The sequence below is a fragment of the Stegostoma tigrinum genome, chromosome 1 (assembly GCF_030684315.1).
Source record: "Stegostoma tigrinum isolate sSteTig4 chromosome 1, sSteTig4.hap1, whole genome shotgun sequence".
Classification (NCBI taxonomy): domain Eukaryota; kingdom Metazoa; phylum Chordata; class Chondrichthyes; order Orectolobiformes; family Stegostomatidae; genus Stegostoma; species Stegostoma tigrinum.
In genome coordinates, this window is record NC_081354.1 from 149,547,046 (window position 1) to 149,570,214 (window position 23,169).

Consider the following 23,169-nt stretch of genomic DNA (forward strand, 5'->3'; position numbering starts at 1 on the left):
GATACTTCTCTATTTGGAATGTTAGTTGCTGCTGCTGTAAGTGATTCAGTGATATCTCATGGTACACAGTAAATACTAGGAAAGTTCAGTCATAAAGGGAGCCCAATTTCTAACACCACGCTCATGGCACATCTCTAACTCACTTACAATATGTTTTTGCACTTCAATGTTGCACTTAGGACGACAGTGGTAGCTTGTGCTGGAGTCCTGCTGCCAGGGCATATTGCAGACAGACAAGCACCCAGCTTACAAGTCCACCAGTGGGTATCTCGGAGCTCCTTGCTTGCTCTCGTTGCACACACTTTCTCTGGATCTACTTGGATGTTCATAACATTGTTGCCGTGCTTAACCTTTATGTGCTTTACACTCCGGGCCAGAGCTTTAAGAATCACAGTACTTCTGTTTTGCCTTGCCATTCAGTGCAGACTTCAAGCCAGTGAGTTGTCACAGTTGTCAGCATTTTCTTCAAGCAAATGGCCATATCTCAAAATCTAAGTGGACTAATCCTCAATCAGGTAAAGGGTTCCCAAACAATATGTAAGGATAAAAGAACAAATCGTAGAAAACGGGTAGCTGTTCGGGTGTGTTAGTGGTGGTCATGAAAGAGCAGCACAGTAATAAGTAACAATTGGATGTGAATAATCACAGTCCTCACCAGCTAGGGCAAATATCCCCTCCCAATAGGAAATGAGGAGGTGACTCTCTTGGACCCTACCATCGGTATTGTCTATTTCTGTCCACTTTGAGCCATTTTCTGATGGAATGAGAGAAAGGGAAGGGTTAGGTGAGATGAGATGAAATGTCACAGTTAGTGTTGATGCATTTCAAGAGGTGTCCAAGTGAGTGAGTGGTGGCGTAGAGGCCATGCAGTGTTAGTGGTTGGGCACATGCCTTGTAAATGGTACACACTGTTGCTACTGAGCACGGGTGGTGTCCTTTTGAGTTTTTGGTCAATGCTAGCCACCAAAACATTGTGAAAAAGGGAGCTCAGTGGTCATGCCACAAAAGTGCCCAGGTAAGATTCTTTCTTGCCAGAGATTGGCAGCACACACATGCCAAGCAATGACAATTGCCACTTGTCAGCCTAAGCCTGGACATTGACCAGGTCTTGCTGCATTTAGGCATGGACTGCTTCAGCATCTGAGGAGTTGCGAATGGTGCTAAATATTATGCAATCATTGGTGAACATCCTACTTCTGACCGTATGATGGAGGGAAAGTCATTGATGAAGTAGCTGAAGATTGGTGGACCTGGGACAAATCCTGAGGGATTTCTGCGGAGATGTTCTGGAGCTGAGTTGACTGGCCTAAAAGCAGGTAAAACCCTTATGTCAGGTATGACACCATCCAGTGGAGAGTTTTTCTCCATGATTCCCATTGACTTCAGTTTTGCTAGAGTTTGATGCCACACTGGGTCAAAGGTATCCCTGATATCAAGGACTGTCATTCTCACCTCACCTCTGGAATTCAGCTCTTTTGTCCATGCTTGAACCGAGCTATAAAAAGGCCAGGAGCTGAGTGTCCCTAGTGGAACACAGACTGAGCTTCACTGAGCAGGTTATTGCTGAGCAGGTGCTGCTTGATAGCACTGTAGATGACACCTTCCATCACTTTACTGATGATTGAGAGGAGACTGATGGGCTGGTAATTGGCCGTGTGGATTTGTCCTGATTTGTATGTAGAGGACATATGTGGGAATGGGAAAACAAAGCTCTATGTTGCTATTAAAAACTGGATTAGTGGAGTGTGGGGGGTTTAATAATGTTACAAGTTTTAGCATTTCATGATACTCTTTGAATTACTTGTAATTTCTGTATGATGGAAGTTGGGAGAATCATAGAATCTCTACAGTGAGGAAACAGGCCCTTCAGCCCAACAAGTCCACACCAACACACAGAATCCCACCCAGACCCATTCACCTCTAACCCACCTAATCAACACATCCCTGAACACTATGGGCAATATAGCATGGCCAATCCACCTAGCCTGCACATCTTTGGACTGTGGGAGTAAACCAGAGCACCCGGAGGAAACCAACACAGACACGGGGAGAGTGGGCAAATTCCACACACAGTCACCCAAGGGTGGAGTTGAACGCAGGTCCTTGGTGCTGTAAGGTAGCAGTGCTAACCACTGAGCCACCCTCCCGCCCTTGTTTTGCAAAAATTCAGCCATTAGGGGAAGATACTTTTTAAATCAATTTTCAGACTTTGTGAAGTATACAGATGAACAATTATTCTAATTGTTTAAGTTGCATCATTGAATTGATGTGACAATTCCCACTCTTCAATCATTCTGATTGAGGAGATACCATGCATAAATCAAACATTCATCAGCCTAAAAGAGTTACTTAGCATGTGTTACAAAATTGGATAGAGTTATAAATTATACTGAATTGCTGCAGTACTGGTGTACAACTGAGATTTATAAATATATGGCTGGTCAATGCTTTCAGCACCATTTCCATTATTTAAAACTGTTTCTTGGGATTAAAACAAAGTTTAGCATCACCAATATTGAATGTAGCATTTCAGTCCTTGTTAACAAAATATTATCTCAAATTCTATTACTCTGCAAGAACATTTGAATAAATGTGTGAGCCTCAAATTAGCAGATCTATTTTTACATTATCACCAGTCAAATTTGAATGAGGACAGCTATTCATACAATGTTATGGTATTATTGCCAGAAACATCTTAAACTCCATCCACTTCATTGTGAGATAACAAGATGTGGAGGTGGATGAATGCAGCTGACCAAGCAGCATCTTAGGAACGGGAAAGCTGACGTTTCAGGCCTAGACCCTTCATCAGAAATGCTCACAGCATGCTGCATAGCCTGCTGTGTTCATCCAGCTCCACACTGTTATCTCGGATTCTCCAGCATCTTTATTAATTCCTATTATCTCCAATTCATTGTGAAGTTGTTTCTTTTGCGATTACTAGATTGGCGCTACTCTTCTTGAAAGTTTGTTCTGATCAGTCTTTTGATGGAGGATTTCTTAATCTCAGTCCTCAATTTACCTTTTCTTCATTTGAACCAATGTCCCCTTATTCTCCTGTAGAATTTAGTCTAGATTTACTTATTTCTAATCACATAAATGTTTCACAGATTTTTAATAGACCCATCTCTCACTCACTGCTTTTCAGGTTGTGTTGTCCAAGACGTCACTATTCATGAGCAGGTCTAGTCTGTAGAGACAGGAGAGCTTCCACCTCCATGGTCACAACCTTTAACAGTAGCCACCTATAATCCCCATTTGGCATCCTGGAGGTGTTGTATTGAAAGTTGGTCTGGCTGATCCATGAAGTGCTGAAGAGGTTGCCAAGTGCCACAGTAGGTTGTGTGCCCCAGCAATGTGCGCCAAAACTAAAATAGAAGAAGTAGTGTTCTTTTGGCCTTAACCCTCACTTCCTCCTCATCTCCCACACTCCCCACCCGTGCCACCTTTATTATCATACATCATAATATCCCTACACTGTGGAACAGGCCCTCCGGCCCAACAAGTCCACACCAACTGCAGGAGCATCCTGCCCAGACCCATCAGCCTATAACCCACCTAGCCTACACATCCCTGAATGCTACGGGCAATATAGCATGGCCAATTCACCTAGCCTGCACATCTGTTAGAGTGTGGGAGAAAACCAGAAGAAATCCATGCAGACATGGGGAGAATGTGCAAACTCCACACAAAGAGTCACCTGAGGGTGGAATCAAACCTGGGTCCCTGACACTGTGAGGCAGCAGTGCTAACCATGAAGCCACCAGGCTGCCCCAACATGCCACATAATGTCCAGGAACTGTCATGGTTCCTTATCCCAGTGCCACTCCATGCCCCTCACCAATTGCCTATGGTGTCTTGAACCTTCTCTGCTAACCTAATGCCAACTCATCCCAATCCATTGTTTCGCCTTTTCTCCTACATCTACCATGTTACCCCTTTGTATCTGCTAGTACCTAGGCACAAGAGAAAACGATAAAATGGTCTTGATCAGAGTTATCTATTGCATACAATAAACACTTCCATTCATTAAAACAAATTTGACAGTTCTGAACAGATTTGGCAATTCCAAGAGGCGTATGCACTTTTTAAGTAAATTTTTCTCGAATGTTAACAATCCCAAGAGTTCACCAGATCCCAAATATCAAAATCTCCTAAGCTACCTGATTCCCACCCCAGCCTCAAGTGTCCTGACTTTTCCAAAGGTGTCCAAGACTTGGTATCTTTACAGTAAAGACCTTCAAATTGGAAAACCACCTTCACAATCCAGTCAACTGACAAGGAAGCCATGCATGGAGTCAAAGCTACAATTCAATTGCAGCCGTAATAAAAAACAAGACCGACCAGTTAAACAACCCTGACAAAATCATCTTTGTGTATAATATTAAACAATGGGGAAATTTGCCTAAACAATTCCTGATGTTGCATTCAATGTCTGAAACAAAGTGACCGGAGTTACTTGCGAATAACACAGAACAAAAACAGAAGTTGCTCTAAAGGCTCAGCGGATCTGATAGCATTGCTAAAGAAAAAATCAGAGTTAACATTTCAAGCCCAGTGACGTTTCCTCAGAAATATCCTTTAGGCTCATTTTCTTCTTCACAGGAATAATGGCAACAAATCTTTCTAGCATGGTCACCATTCAACTCTTGCTGGGGAATAATGCTGGGTCTTTATTAGACAGAAGCCACACACACTTGATTACCACTGGGTAACTGTCTGATACAGAATACTCGGCCAGCAGAATCCAATCTTGTTAGCCGTTGTGGTTTTAGACAGGGGAGTGGCAGGGAATTTTTGAAAACTATTGCCATTGATTTTGAAAGGTCATATGAGCAAAAAGAAAGGAAATTACAAGAATGGAGCATCTTGGATAGAAATTGAGAAAAAAAAACCAAAAATGGTGAATGAAAGAACTAAAAATTTGAGAAGGAAATAAGAACTACAGACTTCTCAAAGTAGTGGTAATAGCAAAATGATTGGCTGGTAAAAATGAGATTAAAATTTGAAAACAATAGAACTTCAAAATGAAGAAATTCTTTGTGATCTGTGGTATCGCAGGATGCTAAGAGAGAGACTAAGGAAAATATTATCTTGTAACATTTGTGAGGTGGATTTGCAAGCAAGGAACTAAAGGCTCAAAGGTTGATAACGTGATCTAATCAAGGAAACTAAAACAGAAATCCTTCATGTCACAGGCTAACTGGTGACAACAGATTGGAGAAGTCTAGACATTCTGGTCAGAGAAAAAAGCACTTCTGGGAGTTGACCTTGTATACAATAGTTATGGATATGTAAAAGGCAAATTCTCAATATTAATGAACTTCTAACACAAGAGCAGGATGAAGGAAGAAAGCATTGAATATATTTAAAACTAACACCAGAAATTTTACCTTCTTAACATGCAATGAAGGTAAAGATCTGGGAGGCATTTTAGAGCAAACCCATGACCATGGCCATCTTGAAGAACAAGGGCAGCAGATATTTGGGAACATACCACCTCCAAGCTCCGCTCCAAACCAATCATCATTCAGACTCAGAAATATATCGCTGATCCTTTACTACTGCTGGGTCAAAAATCCTGGAATTCTTTCCTTGATGGCATTGTGGGTGTACCGACAGTAAATTCACTGCTGTTCTTCAAGAAGACTGTCAAAAACTCTTCATCTCCAGAAACAATCTATTGAACTTCCTGTCAAGGGCAATTAGGGATAGGCAGTAAATTCTGGGCCAGACAGTGCTGCCTACATTCCATGAATTAATTAAAAATAATGAATTGCTTGTTGAAATGTATAAATGATTTAGTCAATTGGCCTTCCCAGTTTCAAAGTATCTTGTTCAAGAACAAAAAGGAATTTTGAGTAAATGGTAATTGACAAGCTGTGCCAGCTGTGAAATATTTCAGATGTGCCATTTCTTTGCACTTCAATGTTTTAGCAAAACCCACGGGCAGGTATCTTCTAAAAGACTGGCTCAGTATTGATTCTAGGGAGTCCCACGGAGAGTTTCACTCCACAAACTCCAGTGAACTATCTCAGCCAGCTCAGTAGAACATAAGAAGTAGGAGCAGAAGTAGGTAGTTCAGCCTGCTGTACCATTTAATATGATCATGATTGATCTCATCATCTTGTCCTCAACTTCCTTTTTCTGATACTCTCCATAACCCTTCTACCCATTATTAATGAAATATTCCCATCTACTCAATGTCCTGCATTCGGTGTACTCTGGGGTAGGGAATTCTAGCCTTCGAAAGAAGTCATTTTTCTTCCCCTCTTTACGACCTTTTATTTTAAAACTGTAACCTCTCATCTAGATTGTCCCACGAAGGGACACAGCCTCTATATGTCTGTCTACTTTGTTAATCCCCTTTAGCATCTTATTTATCTCAATTAGATCTCCCGTCATTCTTCTAAACTCCAGAAGTATTAGCCAAAACTGTTCAATATCCCTTCAAAAGACAAACCCCTCATCTCAGAACCAATCTCATAAATCTCCTGTGAGCTGCCTCCAGTGTCACTACCCCCCTTCTCAGGTATGGGGACAAAAGTGATACGTTACTATTCCAGGCACAGTCTCACTAACACTGCAGCTCACCCCTTTGCATATGTACTAAGCCGCTCACTTACATTTTCTTTCTCTCACCAGCAGCGGACATATTTGCCACTGCTAAGATGTGCTGGGATTCCCACTGTTGGCACCATATTTAAAGTTGTCAGTCACAGTACACGTTGTAAGAGAGAGAAACAAAAAAGAAAAGCTTCAGAAAGCTCATGGATGGTATAGGTGAAATAGAATGTTACATTTGCAATTGTGTTGCTACTTTACATCAGCATCTGTTTGATCAACTATCTGCTGGGCTACCCATTCTTAACACCATATTACATTAGGACTCTGACTTTACCGAACACCAAGCACAGCATAACATCTTGTCATTGTTCCAGGCTGACCATGGCCTTCCCCACTAACCGATTTGAAAGCACAGCTCTGACTGATGAGTGACCAAACCCCTGACTGACTGACCAGTCATCCTCTGGCTAGTTGCACTGGACCTGCAAAACTGACTCCCTGGGCGGTAATGATACGGAACCTCTGATGGTCGTCACCCCAAGCACATGCCTGACTGTATCCAAACCCCTAGACTGATATCAAATGATGCTATTGACTTACTTTGTCATAACCCTTCTGCCTGACCACAGTCATCCTTAACTTGACTGAGGACTCGTCTCCTTAGACTTTGTGACATAGCCATTTGGCTGAAGCATGTTGTGAGTGTACCATGTAAGTTGCTGGTATATGCTGTAAGGGTGACCTTGGTGTATCATTGTGCCATGCAGCAACATATCCCCCCCCCCCCCCCCCCCCCCCGCCCCCCCCACCCCCGAACCCACTTGATTGATCACTTCTGACAAAAACAATAAGCAGCCTGGCTTTGTTTCTGTCTTAAAAGGTAAGGCAAGATGGTGAGATTATGAACATCGAAGCAGGTGCAAGGTGAATAAACAGTAAGAGAGTGAGCAAATACCCTGAGTTGCACCCTGCACCAACCATGAGATTGGTCCCTGTCCCTGCACTCCGGTGGCCTGGCAGCAGCATCACAATAGAAGGTATCGGTGAAATCCGAAGGTCATTGCTGAAGTGAAGCATTGTAGCGAGTTATAGTTCAGTGCTGAAGTAGAGAATTGTAGTGCGTTGCAGTTCAGTGCTGAAGTGAAGAATTGTAGTGAGTTAGAGCTCAGTGCTGAAGTGAAGAATTGCAGTAAGTTAGAACTCAGTGCTGAAATTGAGAATTGTAGTGAGTTGCACCTCCTGTTGAAGTTGAAAATTGTAGTGAGTTAGAGCTTTGCCATAGTGATGTGGTGAGGCTGGTGTATGGACACTGGGGTGCAGGTTACTGCCCATGGAGCATGTCTGGAGATGCCGGGCACAGTTGGCTGAGATGGAGACCAAAAGAAGCAAGGAGTGAGTTGCAGACACCAGATATGAACTCTGACTCTCTTGTCAGGACTTGTCACTGACCAATTTCACCCTGCTGTGCGGGAGAATGGCAAACTGGATATATACAAGGAAAGAGCAAGTAATAATGAGTTAGGAACATTTGCAACTGGTCCCTCACTGCTCATTTGCAAGATTCTTGTTTCAAACAGTCAAACCTTGGAACAAAATCAGACTTCATTATTTGATGTTGAAAATATAATTTTTCCGATCTCACATTATTTTTGCAGCTGACTCAACATTTCCCACGTTGTCAAGGGCTGGAAAAATTCAACTCAGTGCCTTACTATTGTGCAGTCACATTTTTATGAGAAAAGAATCTGGCACCTAAACTTAGTGGCAATAAGCAAGACTTCAAATTCAATTTACATCTGGTTAAAATTATATAATACTTTCACTTAATTGATTTGGAAAGTGCATAGTTTAGAAGGCAGCTTGCAATACTGGAAGCTGGTAGTATCCTCCAAACTATCCTCCAAGCTATGTAGCAACAACACTACATCACTTCTCCTTAAAAGTCTATGTGAGATTACCAATAGAAAACATGTAACATTGCCAATTATTGTGTAAAGGAGAAAATTGGTTCCTGTTTCAAGTCTGACATACAATCAAATTTCAAATTTCAGATGTATCCTGAAGATGTTTTATATCCAAACTATAAGCCCATAATTATTTCTCGAACTAAAACAAGTGGGTGGCACGGTAGCTCAGTGGTTAGCACTGCAGCCTCACAGCACCAGGGACCAGGTTCAATCCCAGCCTTGGGCGATTGTCTGTGTGGAGTTTACACATTCTCCTGGTGTCTGCATGGATTTCCTCTGGGTGCCCTGGCTTCTTCTCACAGTCTAAAGATGTGTAGGTGAGATGAATTGGCCATGCTAAATTGCTTATAGTGTTCAGGGATGTGTGGGTTGTAGGGGAGTGAGTCTGGGTGGAATGCCACCGGTCGGTGTGGACTTGTTGGGTTGAAGGTTCTGTTTTTACATATTAGGGATTCTATGATCTATGAAGTGCTGGAGAAACTTGGTAGTTCTGGCAACATCTGTGGACAGAAGAAATAGTTTAAAAATCTGCTCTAAAAGTGTTATGTTCAATTTGAAAGGTTTACTTTTGTTTCTCTCTCCACAGATACTGCCAGACCTGCTGAGTTTGTAAGCACTTCCTGTTTTCATGTCAGATATCCAGCATCTGTGCTGTTGTGCTTTTATTGTTCCAAAGCTGACCGAGAATACACATTGTGATACTTCCAAGCCTTACGTTATTTCACATTCTAGCATTTGTAGTTTTACATTATTGTCCATATACTGATTAGACAATAAATTAAAGTTTTTTTTTAACCACTGATTCTCTTACAGACCTACAGAAGATCTTTTTACCTATAATAGGATTGAAAGGAACATACTTTGTTGGGTATTTCCTGTTTGGCCTTGGAACTGGATTGATTGGCCTCTTTCCTAATGTTCTCTCCACGCTGGTCCTCTGTACAGCTTTTGGGGTGATGTCCAGTACTCTTTACACTGTGCCCTTTAACCTGATAGCTGAATACCATAGGAAAGAACAGGTAAGTCTACAGGTCTGAAATACGAGAGTGCTTGGATAGAAACTATCTTCCTATCTTGGAACTAAATTTTATAAAATGTGCAAAATTTATGGTCTTTGGATCTTACTCTTTAAATTAAACTCATATATAGTAATATAGAAATACATAGAACATAGAACGTTACAGCACTCACTCCCAGTACAGACTCAGTACAGGCCCTTCGGCCCTTGATGTTGTGCCGACCTGTCATACCAACCTGAAGCCCATCTAACCTACACTAATCCATGTACGTCCATATGCTTGTCCAATGACGACTTAAATGTAATACAAGTAATTTAAAGTAATGGGAAAGCAATGGCCTAATGCTATTATTGCTAGGCTGTTAATCCACATAGTCTGGCGACTCAGCTTCAAATCCTGCCATTTGAATAAAATAAATCTGGAGTGCAGAGTCTAATGATGGCCTCGATTATCCCATCAGCCGAGCTGGTTCACTACTGTTCTTCAGGAAAGAAAATCTGTCATCCTCATCCGGTCTGGTCTACATGTGGCTCCACACCCACAGCAATATGGTTGAATCTTAACTGCCCTTTGACAGTTAAATGCTGACCAAGCCAGTGATGCCCACTGAATTAATTTAAAAATGAAAATAATTTTTAAGATATGGCAGCTGAGTTCAGCCGAATAGATGGAATGTGAAATCTATAATTATGTGGTAAGTCATAGATCCCACCAGTGCCCAAGACGATCACAAGTGCAGGAAGTACTTGCTGCAGGAGAAACTTGAGCCTTGGATTTCCAAGCTTAAACAGCGGCTGGATTCAGTGTAGCACATCAATGAAGCTGAGAGTTACATGGATAGCACATTCGGTAAGGTGGTCACATCAAGGTTGGGTGCAGGAAGGGGGAGTTGTCAGCCAGGCAGCCCAAGAGAAACAGGCAAGAGTGCAAACATACCCTGAGGTCAGAACAAAGAAACAAAGAAACCTACAGCACAGGGACAGGCCCTTCGGCCCTCCAAGTCTGCGCTGATCAAGATCCTCTGTCTAACCAGTCATCTATTTTAGAACATAGAACATAGAACATACAGCACAGTACAGGTCCTTCGGCCCTCGATGTTGTGACGACCTGTCATAACAATCTCAAGCCCATCTAACCTACACTATTCCATGTACATCCATATGCTTGTCCAATGACGACTTAAATGTACCTAAAGTTGGCGAATCTACTACCGTTGCAGGCAAAGCATTCCATTCCCTTACTACTCTCTGAGTAAAGAAACTACCTCCAACATCTGTCCTATATCTTTCACCCCTCAATTTGAAGCTATGCCCCCTCGTGCTCGCCATCACCATCCCAGGAAAAAAGCTCTCCCTATCCACCCTATCTAACCCTCTGATTATTTTATATGTTTCAATTAAGTCACCACTCAACCTTCTTCTCTCTAATGAAAACAGCCTCAAGTCCCTCAGCCTTTCCTCGTAAGACCTTCCCTCCATACCATGCAACATCCTAGTAAATCTCTTCTGCACCCTTTCCAAAGCTTCCACATCCTTCTTATAATGCAGTGACCAGAACTGTACACAATACTCCAAGTGCGGCCGCACCAGAGTTTTGTACAGCTTCACCATAACCTCTTGGTTCCAGAACTCGATCCTGTCTGTTTCCATTTCCTCCCTGCCCATCCATGTACCTGTCCAAATATATCTTAAAAGATGCTAATGTGTCTGCGTCTACCACCTCCACTGGCAACGCGTTCCAGGCGCCCACCACCCTCTGTGTAAAGAACTTTCAATGCATATCTCCCTTAAACTTTCCTCCTCTCACTTTGAACTCATGACCCCTAGTAATTGAGTCCCCCACTCTGGGAAAAAGCTTTTTGCTATCCACCCTGTCTATACCCCTCATGATTTTGTAGACCTCAATCAGGTCCCCCCTCAATCTCTGTCTTTCTAATGAAAATAATCCTAATCTATTCAACCTCTCTTCATAGCTAGCACCCTCCATATCAGGCAACATCCTGGTGAACCTCCTCTGCACCCTCTCCAAAGCATCCCCATCCTTTTGGTAATGTGGCGACCAGAACAGTACACAGTATTCCAAATGTGGCCGAACCAAAGTCCTATACAACTGTAACACGACCTGCCAACTCTTGTACTCAATACCCTGCCCAATGAAGGAAAGCATGCCATATGCCGTCTTGACCACCCTATTGACCTGCATTGTCACCTTTAGGGAACAATGGACCTGAACACCCAGATCTCTCTGTTCATCAATTTTCCCCAGGACATTTCCATTTACTGTATAGTTCGCCCTTGAATTTGATCTTCCAAAATGCATCACCTCGCATTTGCCCGGATTGAACTCCATCTGCCATTTATCTGCCCAACTCTCCAGTCTGTCTATATTCTGCTATAATTTCTGACAGTCCCCTTCACTGTCAGCTACTCCGCCAATCTTAGTGTCATCAGCAAACTTGCTGATCAGACCACCTACACCTTCCTCCAGATTATTTACATATATCACAAACAACAGTGGTCCCAGCACAGATCCCTGTGGAACACCACTGGTTACAAGTCTCCAATTTGAGAAACTCCCTTCTACTACTATCCTCTGTCTCCTGTTGCCTAGCCAGTATTTTATCCATCTAGCTAGCACACCCTGGACTCCATGTGACTTCACTTTCTCCATCAGCCTGCCATGGGGAACCTTATCAAACGCCTTACTGAAGTCCATGTATATGACATCTACAGCCTTTCCCTCATCAATCAACTTTGTCACATCCTCAAAGAATTCTATTAATTTGGTAAGACATGACATTCCCTGTACAAAACCATGTTGCCTATCACTGATAAGCCCATTTTCTTCCAAACGGGAATAGATCCTATCCCTCAGTATCTTCTCCAGTAGCTTCCCTACAACTGACGTCAGGCTCGCTGGTCGATAATTACTTGGATTATCCAAGTGGACAACATTAGCAAGTCTCCAGTCCTCTGGGACCTCATCCATGTCTAAGAACACTGCAAAGATATCTGTTAAGGCTATTTCCTCTCTCGCTTCCCTCAGTAACCTGGGACAGGTCCCATCCGGACCTGGGGACTTGTCCATCTTAATGTCTTTTAGGATACCTAACACTTCCTCCTTCCTTATGTCAATTTGACCTAGACTAAGCAAACATCTATCCCTAACCTCAACATCCATCATGTCCCTCTCCTTGGTGAATACCGATGCAAAGTACTCGTTAAGAATGTCACCCATTTTCTCTGACTCAGCGCATAACTTTCCTTCTTTGTCCTTAAGTGGGCCAATCCTTTCTCTGATTACCCTCTTGCTCTTTATATATGAATAAAAGACTTTGGGATTTTCCTTAACCATGTTTACCAGCAATATCTCATGTCCTCTCTTAGCCCTCTTAATCCCTTTTTTCAGATTCGCTCTACATTCCCGATATTCTTGCAAAGCTTCGTCTGTCTTCAGTCGCCTAGACCTCATGTATGCTTCCTTTTTTCTCTTGGCTAGTCTCACAATTTCACCTGTCATCCATGGCTCCCTAATCTTGCCTTTTCTATTCCTCATTTTCACAGGAACATGTCTCTCCTGCATGCTAGTCAACCTCTCCTTTAAAAGCCTCCCACATATCAAATGTGGATTTACCTTCAAACAGTTTCTCCCAATCTACATTCCTCAGATCCTGCCGAATCTTGGTATATTCGACCATCCCCCAGTTTAATACTCTTCCTTTAGGACAACTCCTATCCTTGTCCTGCTCACAAGTCACTCAGCTGTTTTGGAAGCTAGTGAACACGCTTCTTCCTCCAAAGGAGTACAGTCAGAGCCAGGACTGTGACACCAAGAATAGCTTGGCTGTACAAGAGGAGTACTTGGGAGTAGAACGTCTCCTCATTACAGCATGTGCAATGGAGACTGAGGAATTAGGAAAACAGGATGGAGTTTTTCCAGGATACAAGATGGGAGGAGGTGTAGTCTAGGTACCTCTGGGAGTCTGGGTTTATAGTAAATGTTGGTCCATAGATTGTCACCAGAAATGGAAATGGAGAGATCAAGAAAGGAAAGGGAATCGTCTTAGATGGACTCAGTGAATTTGAGGGTAGGGTGGAAGTTATTGGTGAAGTCAATGAACTGCTCCATTTCAGCCTGGGTGCATGATGCAGTGCCTATGCCATGATCGGTGGAGGAGTTGGGGAACAGTACGAGTGTACGTACTGAAGAGGGACTGTTTGACATAACTGACAAAGAGACAGGTGGAGCTGGGGCCATGTGATTGCCCATGGCAACCCCCTGGATTTGGAGGAAGTGGGAAGAATTGAAGGAAGAGTTATTGAGGGTGAAAACTAGGATAATAAAATGTGAGGCTGGATGAACACAGCAGGCCCAGCAGCATCTCAGGAGCACAAAAGCTGACGTTTCAGGGCTAGACCCTTCATCAGAGAGGGGGATGGGGTGAGGGTTCTGGAATAAATAGGGAGAGAGGGGGAGGCGGACCGAAGATGGTGAGAAAAGAAGGTAGGTGGAGAGGAGAGTATAGGGGGGGAGGTAGGGAGGGGATAGGTTAGCCCAGGGAAGACAGACAGGTCAAGGAGGTGGAATAAGGTTAGTAGGTAGGATGGAGGTGCGGCTTGGGGTGGGAGGAAGGGATGGGTGAGAGGAAGAACAGGTTAGGGAGGCAGAGACAGGCTGGGCTGGTTTTGGGATGCAGTGGGTGGAGGGGAAGAGTTGGGCTGGTTGTGTGGTGCAGTGGGGGGAGGGGACGAACTGGGCTGGTTTTGGGATGTGGTGGGGGAAGGGGAGATTTTGAAGCTGGTGAAGTCCACGTTGATACCATTGGGCTGCAGGGTTCCCAAGCGGAATATGAGTTGCTGTTCCTGCAACCTTCGGGTGGCATAATTGTGGCACTGCAGGAGGCTCATGATGGACATGTCATCTAAAGAATGCGAGGGGGAGTGGAAATGGTTTGCGACTGGGAGGTGCAGTTGTTTATTGTGAACCGAGCGGAGGTGTTCTGCAAAGCGGACCCCAAGCCTCCGCTTGGTTTCCCCAATGTAGAGGAAGCCACACCGGGTGCAATGGTTACAATATACCACATTGGCAGATGTGCCGGTGAACCTCTGCTTAATATGGAAAATCATCTTGGGGCCTGGGATAGGGGTGAGGGAGGAGGTGTGGGGGCAAGTGTAGCATTTCCTGCGGTTGCAGGGGAAGGTGCCGGGTGTGGTGGGGTTGGAGGGCAGTGTGGAGCGAACAAGGGAGTCACGGAGAGAGTGGTATCTCCGGAAAGCAGACAAGGGTGGGGTCAATGTCTTGGGTGGTGGGGTCGGATTGTAGATGGCGGAAGTGTCGGAGGATGATGCGTTGTATCTGGAGGTTGGTGGGGTGGTGTGTGAGAATGAGGGGGATCCTCTGGGTGGTTGTGGCGGGGGCGGGGTATGACGGATGTGTTGCGGGAAATGCGGGAGAGGCGGTCAAGGGCGCTCTCGACCACTGTCGGGGGGAAGTTGCGGTCCTTGAAGAACTTAGACATCTGGGATGTGTGGGAGTGGAATGCCTCATCGTGGGAGCAGATGCGGCGGAGGTGGAGGCGGAGGAATTGGGAATAGGGGATGGAACTTTTGCAGGAGGGTGGGTGGAAGGAGGTGTATTCTAGGTAGCTGTGGGAGTCGGTGGGCTTGAAATGGACATCAGTTACAAGCTGGTTGCCTGAGATGGAGACTGAGAGGTCCAGGAAGGTGAGGGATGTGCTGGAGATGGCCCAGCTGATAACTAGTTCAGTGAGGTGCAGGAGGATATTGTTGGGGGTATGCTGAATTGGTCTATTGGAGAGGAAAAAACTGAGGGCCTGTAGGCCATCCTTGTGGGGTATGGCTTGCAGTCCATAGTAAAGATGAAATGCTGAGGCCAAGGAGTTGGAAGTTTCCAAAGAGGTAGGTGGCATGGTTTGTGCCTTGGATGTAGGTGAGGAGAGCTGTTGACCAAGGGGGAGAGATTGGAGTCAAAGTAGGGGCAGGAGTATGCAGAGACGACAGGTTGGCTGGGGAAGATGGGCTTGTGGATCCTGGGGAGCAGATAGAACTGGGAAGTGCGGGGCTGGGGGACTATAAGTTTGGAGGTATGGAGGGGAGATCACTGGAGGCGATGAAGTCTTCATAGTGTGGGAGAAAGTGGCTTGATGGGCCATTGTGGAGTTATGTTCAAGGAGGAAGTAGGTAGGATGTGATGTCGGAGAGTTGGCGTTTGGCCTCTGTGGCACAGAGGTCCATCCTCCAGACTACCACTGCCCTGCCTTTTTCAGCGGGTTTGATAGTGAAACAGGGATTGGTGTGGAGAGAGTGGAGCGCTGCACCTTCAGAGAGGAAGAGGTTGGAGTGGATGGAGTGTTGTGGAGAAATCACGGCAGTCGGTATGACGTTGGCAGTTAGCAATGAAGAGGTCTAGGGCTGGTAAGAGGCTGGCAGGAAGGGTGTCCAAAAGGAGGAGGAAGGTTGGAGGTGGGAGAAGAGGTCTGTGGAAGGAGGCTGTGGGAATCTTTATCAAAGAAGAAAGCTCTGAGGCAGAGGTGGCAGAAGAAGAGTTCCAGGTCATGGTGGGCATGGAGGTTGTTGGGATTGGTGTGGAGAGGCACAAACATGAGGCTTTTACTGGGGACAGACCATTCAGCCTCAGAGGGATGTTGAATTTGCAGCAAGATTCAGAGGTGGGGCTTTGAGGGCGTTCTGAAGAAGGTTGAAGGATGCAGAGTTGGTGGGAGGACTATAGCATGTGATGGGTGAGAATTGGACAAGGTGTGGTGGGGTAGAGTAGTTGTGGGAGGGAAAAGAGAGTGCCCAGAGAGTGGGATGGAGGATAGGATGAGGGGAAGTATGTGAGAGAGATGAAGTAGAGAGGAGGGAAGAGAGGCAGAGGGGTAGGGTGTATTGTGGGGATGGACAGATGAGGGCGAGGTGGGCTGCGTAGCTACAGGTGGGCAGTGGGACCCAGGATTGACCCTGTGGTAGGAGTCTATGTGGTGATTGGAGAGGGAGTGGAGTCTGGAATGGAGGGAAGTTGAAGCAGGTGCTAGCCCTTTCATCAGAAAAATCCGGGCCAGTGATTGTGGATTCGTCTGGAGCAGAGATCGATGTTGAAGGTGAGTGCCTGTGGGTCCTGGTCGATGCTTGTGAACGCTCGGGTGCCAGACTGGAACTGGAAGTGGCTTTAGACTGGGAGAAACCCAGAGCTGGATGAGGTCTGCATGTGCATAGTAACAGCGGCACAGCGTGGTGGGCATGGAAGTGGCCAGAAACAACTTGACTCCCCCATTTTATCAACAGCTCCCCCTGCCTCCACATCCAGCTTTAAAGAAGGGTCATACCCAAAATGCTGACTTCTCCTTTCCTCCAGATGCTGCTTGGCCTGCTGAGTTCTTCCAGCCTCCTGATGGTCTACCTTAAATGTTGTAATCTCTGGATTACTCCCAGGGCCGTATGCCATGGAATAGTGATCTCTGGATTACTCCCACTGCTGTATGCAATGGAATAGTAATCTCTGGATTACTCCCAGTGCCGCATGCAATGGAGTAGAGAAGTACAGGATAAGGCAGATGAATGTGTGGCTGGAGAGACAATACAGGAGGGTAGGCATTAGATTTCTGGGACACAGGAACTGGCTCTGGAGAAGATGGTATCTGTACAAGCTAGAGCAGTTGCAGCTGAACAGAGTTAGGAGTGGATTCCTTGCAGCATGTTTTGTCAGTGTTGTCTGCAGCAAACAGCGCTCATTGTACTGAAAGATTTACAATGACAATGTAAATGGACAAAGGACAATCCAGAGTAAGAATGATTTACTGCTGGAAAGTTAACTTCAGCAAGGCTACAGAACCATGCTAGATTGACCAGAATCAGAAGTAAAATGAAAATACCGTACCTAAACGATGGACTTCAGGTATGGTCAATGTATATTCTCTGAAAGGAGAGATTTAGGACAAACAAATTTTGAGATGCTAGATGAAAAAGGAGATAGAAAAGGAAACAGATCAGAAGAAGTGTACTTATGACAGGCATCAGATAGAAAGTGCAATTGAGGAGCACCGAAGGTTCAGAAAGTATGTGGAAAGCTTATTAGAAAAACAAAGAGGGATTATGAGACAAGTCACTTACTTTAATTCTGTGCCCTCTAGTTCTCAATCCTGCTACTAGTGGGAGCAGTTTCTCTCCACCTGGTTGCCCAGGTCCTTCATGATTTTGAATGCCTCCAGCAAATCTCCATTTGAGGTTAGTTTGGTGGGGGATGTGAGGGTGGGGAGGAGGAGGGTTCATAGAACATAGATCATAGAACATAGAACAGTACAGCACAGAACAGGCCCTTCAGCCCACGATGTGGTGCCGAACATTGATCCTCATGTATGCACCCTCAAATTTCTGTGACCATATGCATGTCCAGCAGTCTCTTAAATGACCCCAATGACCTTGCTTCCACAACTGCTGCTGGCAACGCATTCCATGCTCTCACAACTCTCTGTGTAAAGAACCCGCCTCTGACATCCCCTCTATACTTCCCCCCAACCAGCTTAAAACTATGACCCCTCGTGCTAACCATTTCTGCCCTGGGAAATAGTCTCTGGCTATCAACTCTATCTATGCCTCTCATTATCTTGTATACCTCAATTAGGTCCCCTCTCCTCCTGCTTTTCTCCAATGAAAAGAGTCCGAGCTTAGTCAACCTCTCTTCATAGGATAAGCCCTCCAGTCCAGGCAGCATCCTGGTAAACCTCCTCTGAACCCTCTCCAAAGCATCCACATCTTTCCTATAATAGGGCGACCAGAACTGGACGCAGTATTCCAAGTGCGGTCTAACCAAAGTTTTATAGAGCTGCAACAAGATCTCACGACTCTTAAACTCAATCCCCCTGTTAATGAAAGCCAAAACACCATATGCTTTCTTAACAACCCTGTCCACTTGGGTGGCCATTTTAAGGGATCTATGTATCTGCACACCAAGATCCCTCTGTTCCTCCACACTGCCAAGAATCCTATCCTTAATCCTGTACTCAGCTTTCAAATTCAACCTTCCAAAATGCATCACCTCGCATTTATCCAGGGTGAACTCCATCTGCCACCTCTCAGCCCATCTCTGCATCCTGTCAATGTCCCGCTGCAGCCTACAACAGCCCTCTATACTGTCAACAACACCTCCAACCTTTGTGTCGTCTGCAAACTTGTTGATCCATCCTTCAATCCCCTCATCCAAGTCATTAATAAAAATTACAAACAGTAGAGGCCCAAGGACAGAGCCCTGTGGAACACCACTCACCACTGACTTCCAGGCAGAATATTTTCCTTCTACTACCACCCGCTGTCTTCTGTTGGCCAGCCAATTCTGTATACAGACAGCTAAGTTCCCCTGTATCCCATTCCTCCTGACCTTCTGAATGAGCCTACCATGGGGAACCTTATCAAATGCCTTACTGAAGTCCATATACACCACATCCACAGCTCGACCCTCATCAACTTTTCTAGTCACATCCTCAAAGAACTTGATAAGGTTTGTGAGGCATGACCTGGCCCTCACAAAGCCGTGTTGACTGTATTTGATCAAGCCATGCTCTTCCAGATGGTCATAAATCCTATCCCTCAGAATCCTTTCTAACACCTTGCAGACGACAGACGTGATACCTAACACATTCTAAAATAATGAGAACAAAGTCCCAGAATCCCAAGGAGGATCCCCTAACCAGCCAACGTTGGTAGTTGTCTTATCCTTATGGCTGCTTATAATCTGCTTCTGAAGTTGATGGGCCCAAAGCAATCCTGTCTCCACTTCTCCAGAGAGAAAATTTGCTCTAGTTGTGACCTAAATTGAGGTGGATTTGCCAAGTTGGAACACTTCTTTATTCTAGGCATTGGCAGTGGTAGTGAAGAGTTTTTTTTATTTTTAAAAGCTGTGGTATTCTTTTCCTACTGGAATTTCTTTGGTGCTTGTAATTTTTACCTTTTGTTGAAATCACAAAATTGCTTTCACCTGTCTGAGCTCCTACTGTTCATTACAATGAGAGTTACCTTGCGTGACTTCATTAAATGAAATGCCTTTGAGAACAAGCACAAGTTTTTGTGCAGGCACCATGAATTGACAGCTGTTTTGAGCCACGATGGTGCTTGAGAGCAACAGAAAAGCAATTTTCTCTAATAGCCAATTCTGCAATTCTATCAAAGTGTCGAAGTACTCAGGATGTGAGCAAAAGTAACATCAGTCATAGAAGATGTAGATTGATAACTTTGCTGTGATCTACACTGCCCATCCTTGAGATATCTTTGAATATGTCGGGTAGTATTTGAAATAACTCCACAGAAGCCAGTATCTTGTCACCCTGTCACCCTCTATTTACACGTGGAGCGTCTTTGACACAGATCCAACTTGCTCAGACCCAGCACTCAGTGTGAACAGATGTCTGACACTCCTGTTTTTATCTGTCAGCCAGGGCTTCCTGATTGGAACTGTTAATCTGGTCCAATCAGGGAGCTCACATTCCATGAGATCCACTTGGCTGACCTCTTTGCAATTACTGCATCCCTCACCCCTGAGTCTGAGGACATTGGCTAGACCTTTTTGTTTAGTAGCTTCCTCCAACTCTGCCTCTGATATGGACAATGTTTAACATATAGTAGCTCATTTCTTGTGCTCTGAGCATCTGGGAAGAAATTCATTTCCTCTTTAGTAGCCAAAAGCCTTGAGGTGGTGACATGTGCCATGTCCCTCTCAGATTTTGAGCTATCTTCGATACCTGATTGAAAAGGAGAATCCACAGATTCCAGAACAGTCAGAAAAGCAGGCAAGAAGCCGGGCACATTTTACTGTGACACCATTTGCAAGTTTGTAGCTTTTATATGGTCCACATGCTTGTTCAGGACCATTGTTCCTACCCGAATATCATATGTCATTGGAAGAGACCTCACAGTGACCACGCCTCTTCCCCATTCCCATGGCTCCTGCACCAAATTTTGTCCCTGAAGTAAAAATGCTCTCAAGCTTAGTGGAATCTTCTGGCTGGCATTGGCACTCCTGATGCCATTTCACTCTTTCCCCCCAGATCTGGGAAGACCAGATTTAACTGAATGAAGGGATATCTGCATTTGCATGAGAGGTGATCCAATAATCAAACAGGAACCGGGACAGTTTGGTATCTAGTGAAGCTGTAGGCTGTTCCTTTAAGCCTGCCTTCAAAGTTTAGTTTGCTCTTTCTGCCAGGCCACTGATGGTGGATGGTGTGGAGCTGTCTTTATATGTCAATACAATTCGACTTTAGGAAATATTCAAATTCTCTTTGACCAACACTTCCGGGAGTCTGTGTATTGTAGCAGACACATGGTTTTTCTTTTGTCATCCTTGTGTTTGATGAATGAACTTTATGCACATCCAGCCACTTTGAGTGGGAAACCACAATGACTAAGAACATTGAGCCCATGAAAGACGTGTACAGTTCGCATGTAACTGAATCCAGGCTTTACCTGGCTATTCGCACAAATGTGGGGGAGCTGCTGGCGGTAATTGTTGTCCTTGTGGGCACTCTGGGTACTGCCCCACCAATCCAACCCTGCCCACCAGGCACATCTTCTCACCAAATATCTTCTTTTTGGAAGCCTCTGGATGATCCAGGTGAGGTTCAGCCAGCGACCTTTCCTCAGGACAGTCACTCTTGCTCCCAATAATATTATGCCATCCTCTACTGTGATCTGGTCTCACTGGGCCCAAAAGCGTTTCAGTTCTGGTTGTGATAGCCCTTTGGTTTCACCCATCACCGCCAGCTGTTTCAGTTTTGCCAGCTCTGAATCTTTCCACATCCAAAGTCTGATATTTTAGCTGTGGCCGGAAATGGGTCCAGAAAACTTAAAACCATCACTGACTGTTTCAGTGACAGCACAACCAGTGGTGTATCTGCCAGCAGGAGGTGGCTCACTGCATCTGCATTTGTTACTTGGCTTCCCGGATGGTGTTCCAAATTGTAATTACACTAGAGCCCATCATTCATTCTGTAGCTATGGGCGACACTGCCTTTTCCTCTTTAAGTAGATCTAGCAGGGGTTTGTCGTCTGTTATTGTTACAAATTTGCATCTATAAAGATATTGGTGGAACTTTCTGGCACTAAATATGACCACCAAACCTTCCCACTCTATCTGGCATGTTTACACTCTGCATTAGCCAAAGTCCTGGATGCATACGCCATCGGTGTTCCACCCCATTGGGCCACTTATGATACCGTGCAGAGAGACTTTGCATGTCAATACCAGTTCTCGCTTTGGATCATAGTATATCAACACCTTAGAGGATGGTAATTGTTTCTTCACTTCCCTGCAAGTTAAGGCTTGGTTACTTGACCATTTCCAAGGTTGACCCTTTTTTAAGAGTTGATGCAAAGGTGCCAGGATGGAGGCCAGGTTTTGTATGAACTGACTGCAATAATTCACCAGTCGAAGAAAAGATCTAAGCTCTAAGACATGGGATCTTGGACACCTTTGATCACCCTCACTTTATCTTCCAATGGGTGTGACCCGGCCTTGTCAATCCTGCAGGCCAAGTAGCATTTGGGGTGGCTAGAACACATTTTTCCCTCTAAGGTACAGTACCGGCCTGGGAGAAGCATCTATGGACAGTGCCCAAGTTCTCTAAGTTCTCCTATAGGATGTTGACAGGATGCAGAGCTGGGCAAAGAAGTACCAGATGGAAGTTAACCCAGAAAAGTGTAAAGTGATTCATTTTGGAAGGTCGAATTTGAATGCAGAATACAGGGATAATGGCAGGATTCTTGGCAGTGTGGAGGAAACAGGGGGATCTTGGGGTCCATGTTCATCGATCCCTCAAAGTTTCTACCCAAGTCGATAGGGTTGTTAAGAAGCGTATGGTGTGTTGGCTTTCATTGGCAGGGGAACTCAGTTTAACAGCTATGACATTATGCTGCAGTTCTATAAAACCCTGGTTAGACCACATTCAGAATATTGTGTTCAGTTCTGGTCGCCTCATTACAGGAAGGATGTGGAAGCTTTAGAGAGAGTGCAAAGGAGATTTTCCGGGATGCTGCCTGGACTGGAGGGCAGGTCTTAGGAGGAAAGATTGAAGGCTTTTCTCATTGGAGTGAAGAAGAATGAGAGGTGACCTGAAAGAGGTGTACAAGATGATGAGGCATAGATAGAGTGGATAGCCAGAGACTTTCTCCCAGGGTGGAAGTAACTATCATGAGGGGGCAAAATTTTAAGGTGATTGGAGGAAGGTATAAGGGAGATGTCAGAGGTAGGTTTTTCACACAGAGAGTGGTGGGTGTGGCTGCCGGTGGTGGTAGTGGAGTCAGATATATTAGGGACATTGAAGCGACTTTTGCGTAGGCACATTGATGATAGTAAAGTGTAGCATATGCTGGGTAGTTTGATCTTAGAGTGGGATAATAGGCTGGCACAACATTGTGGGTTGAAGGGCCTGTACTGTTCTATGTCCTATGTTCTTTAATAGGTCTTCCCAATCTTCATTGGCAAGTCATATAGATAAATATTGATCTGGGGTAGATTTTGTAAACTGCTCTCCATCGTCAGCTGAAATATTGCACAGGCTGACGATACCCCCAAATGGTAGTCTCATATATGGATACAAACACTTATGG

General features: G+C 44.8%; 1 protein-coding gene across 1 annotated transcript in view; it reads left to right on the plus strand.

Moving 5' to 3' along the window:
• slc45a2 (solute carrier family 45 member 2) overlaps positions 1–23,169 on the plus strand; it is a 50,027-nt gene that overhangs the window by 21,262 nt on the left and 5,596 nt on the right. The window contains exon 6 of the mRNA XM_059642905.1: positions 9,348–9,553. Coding sequence (XP_059498888.1) covers positions 9,348–9,553 — 206 coding nt within the window. The remainder of the gene's footprint in view (positions 1–9,347; positions 9,554–23,169) is intronic.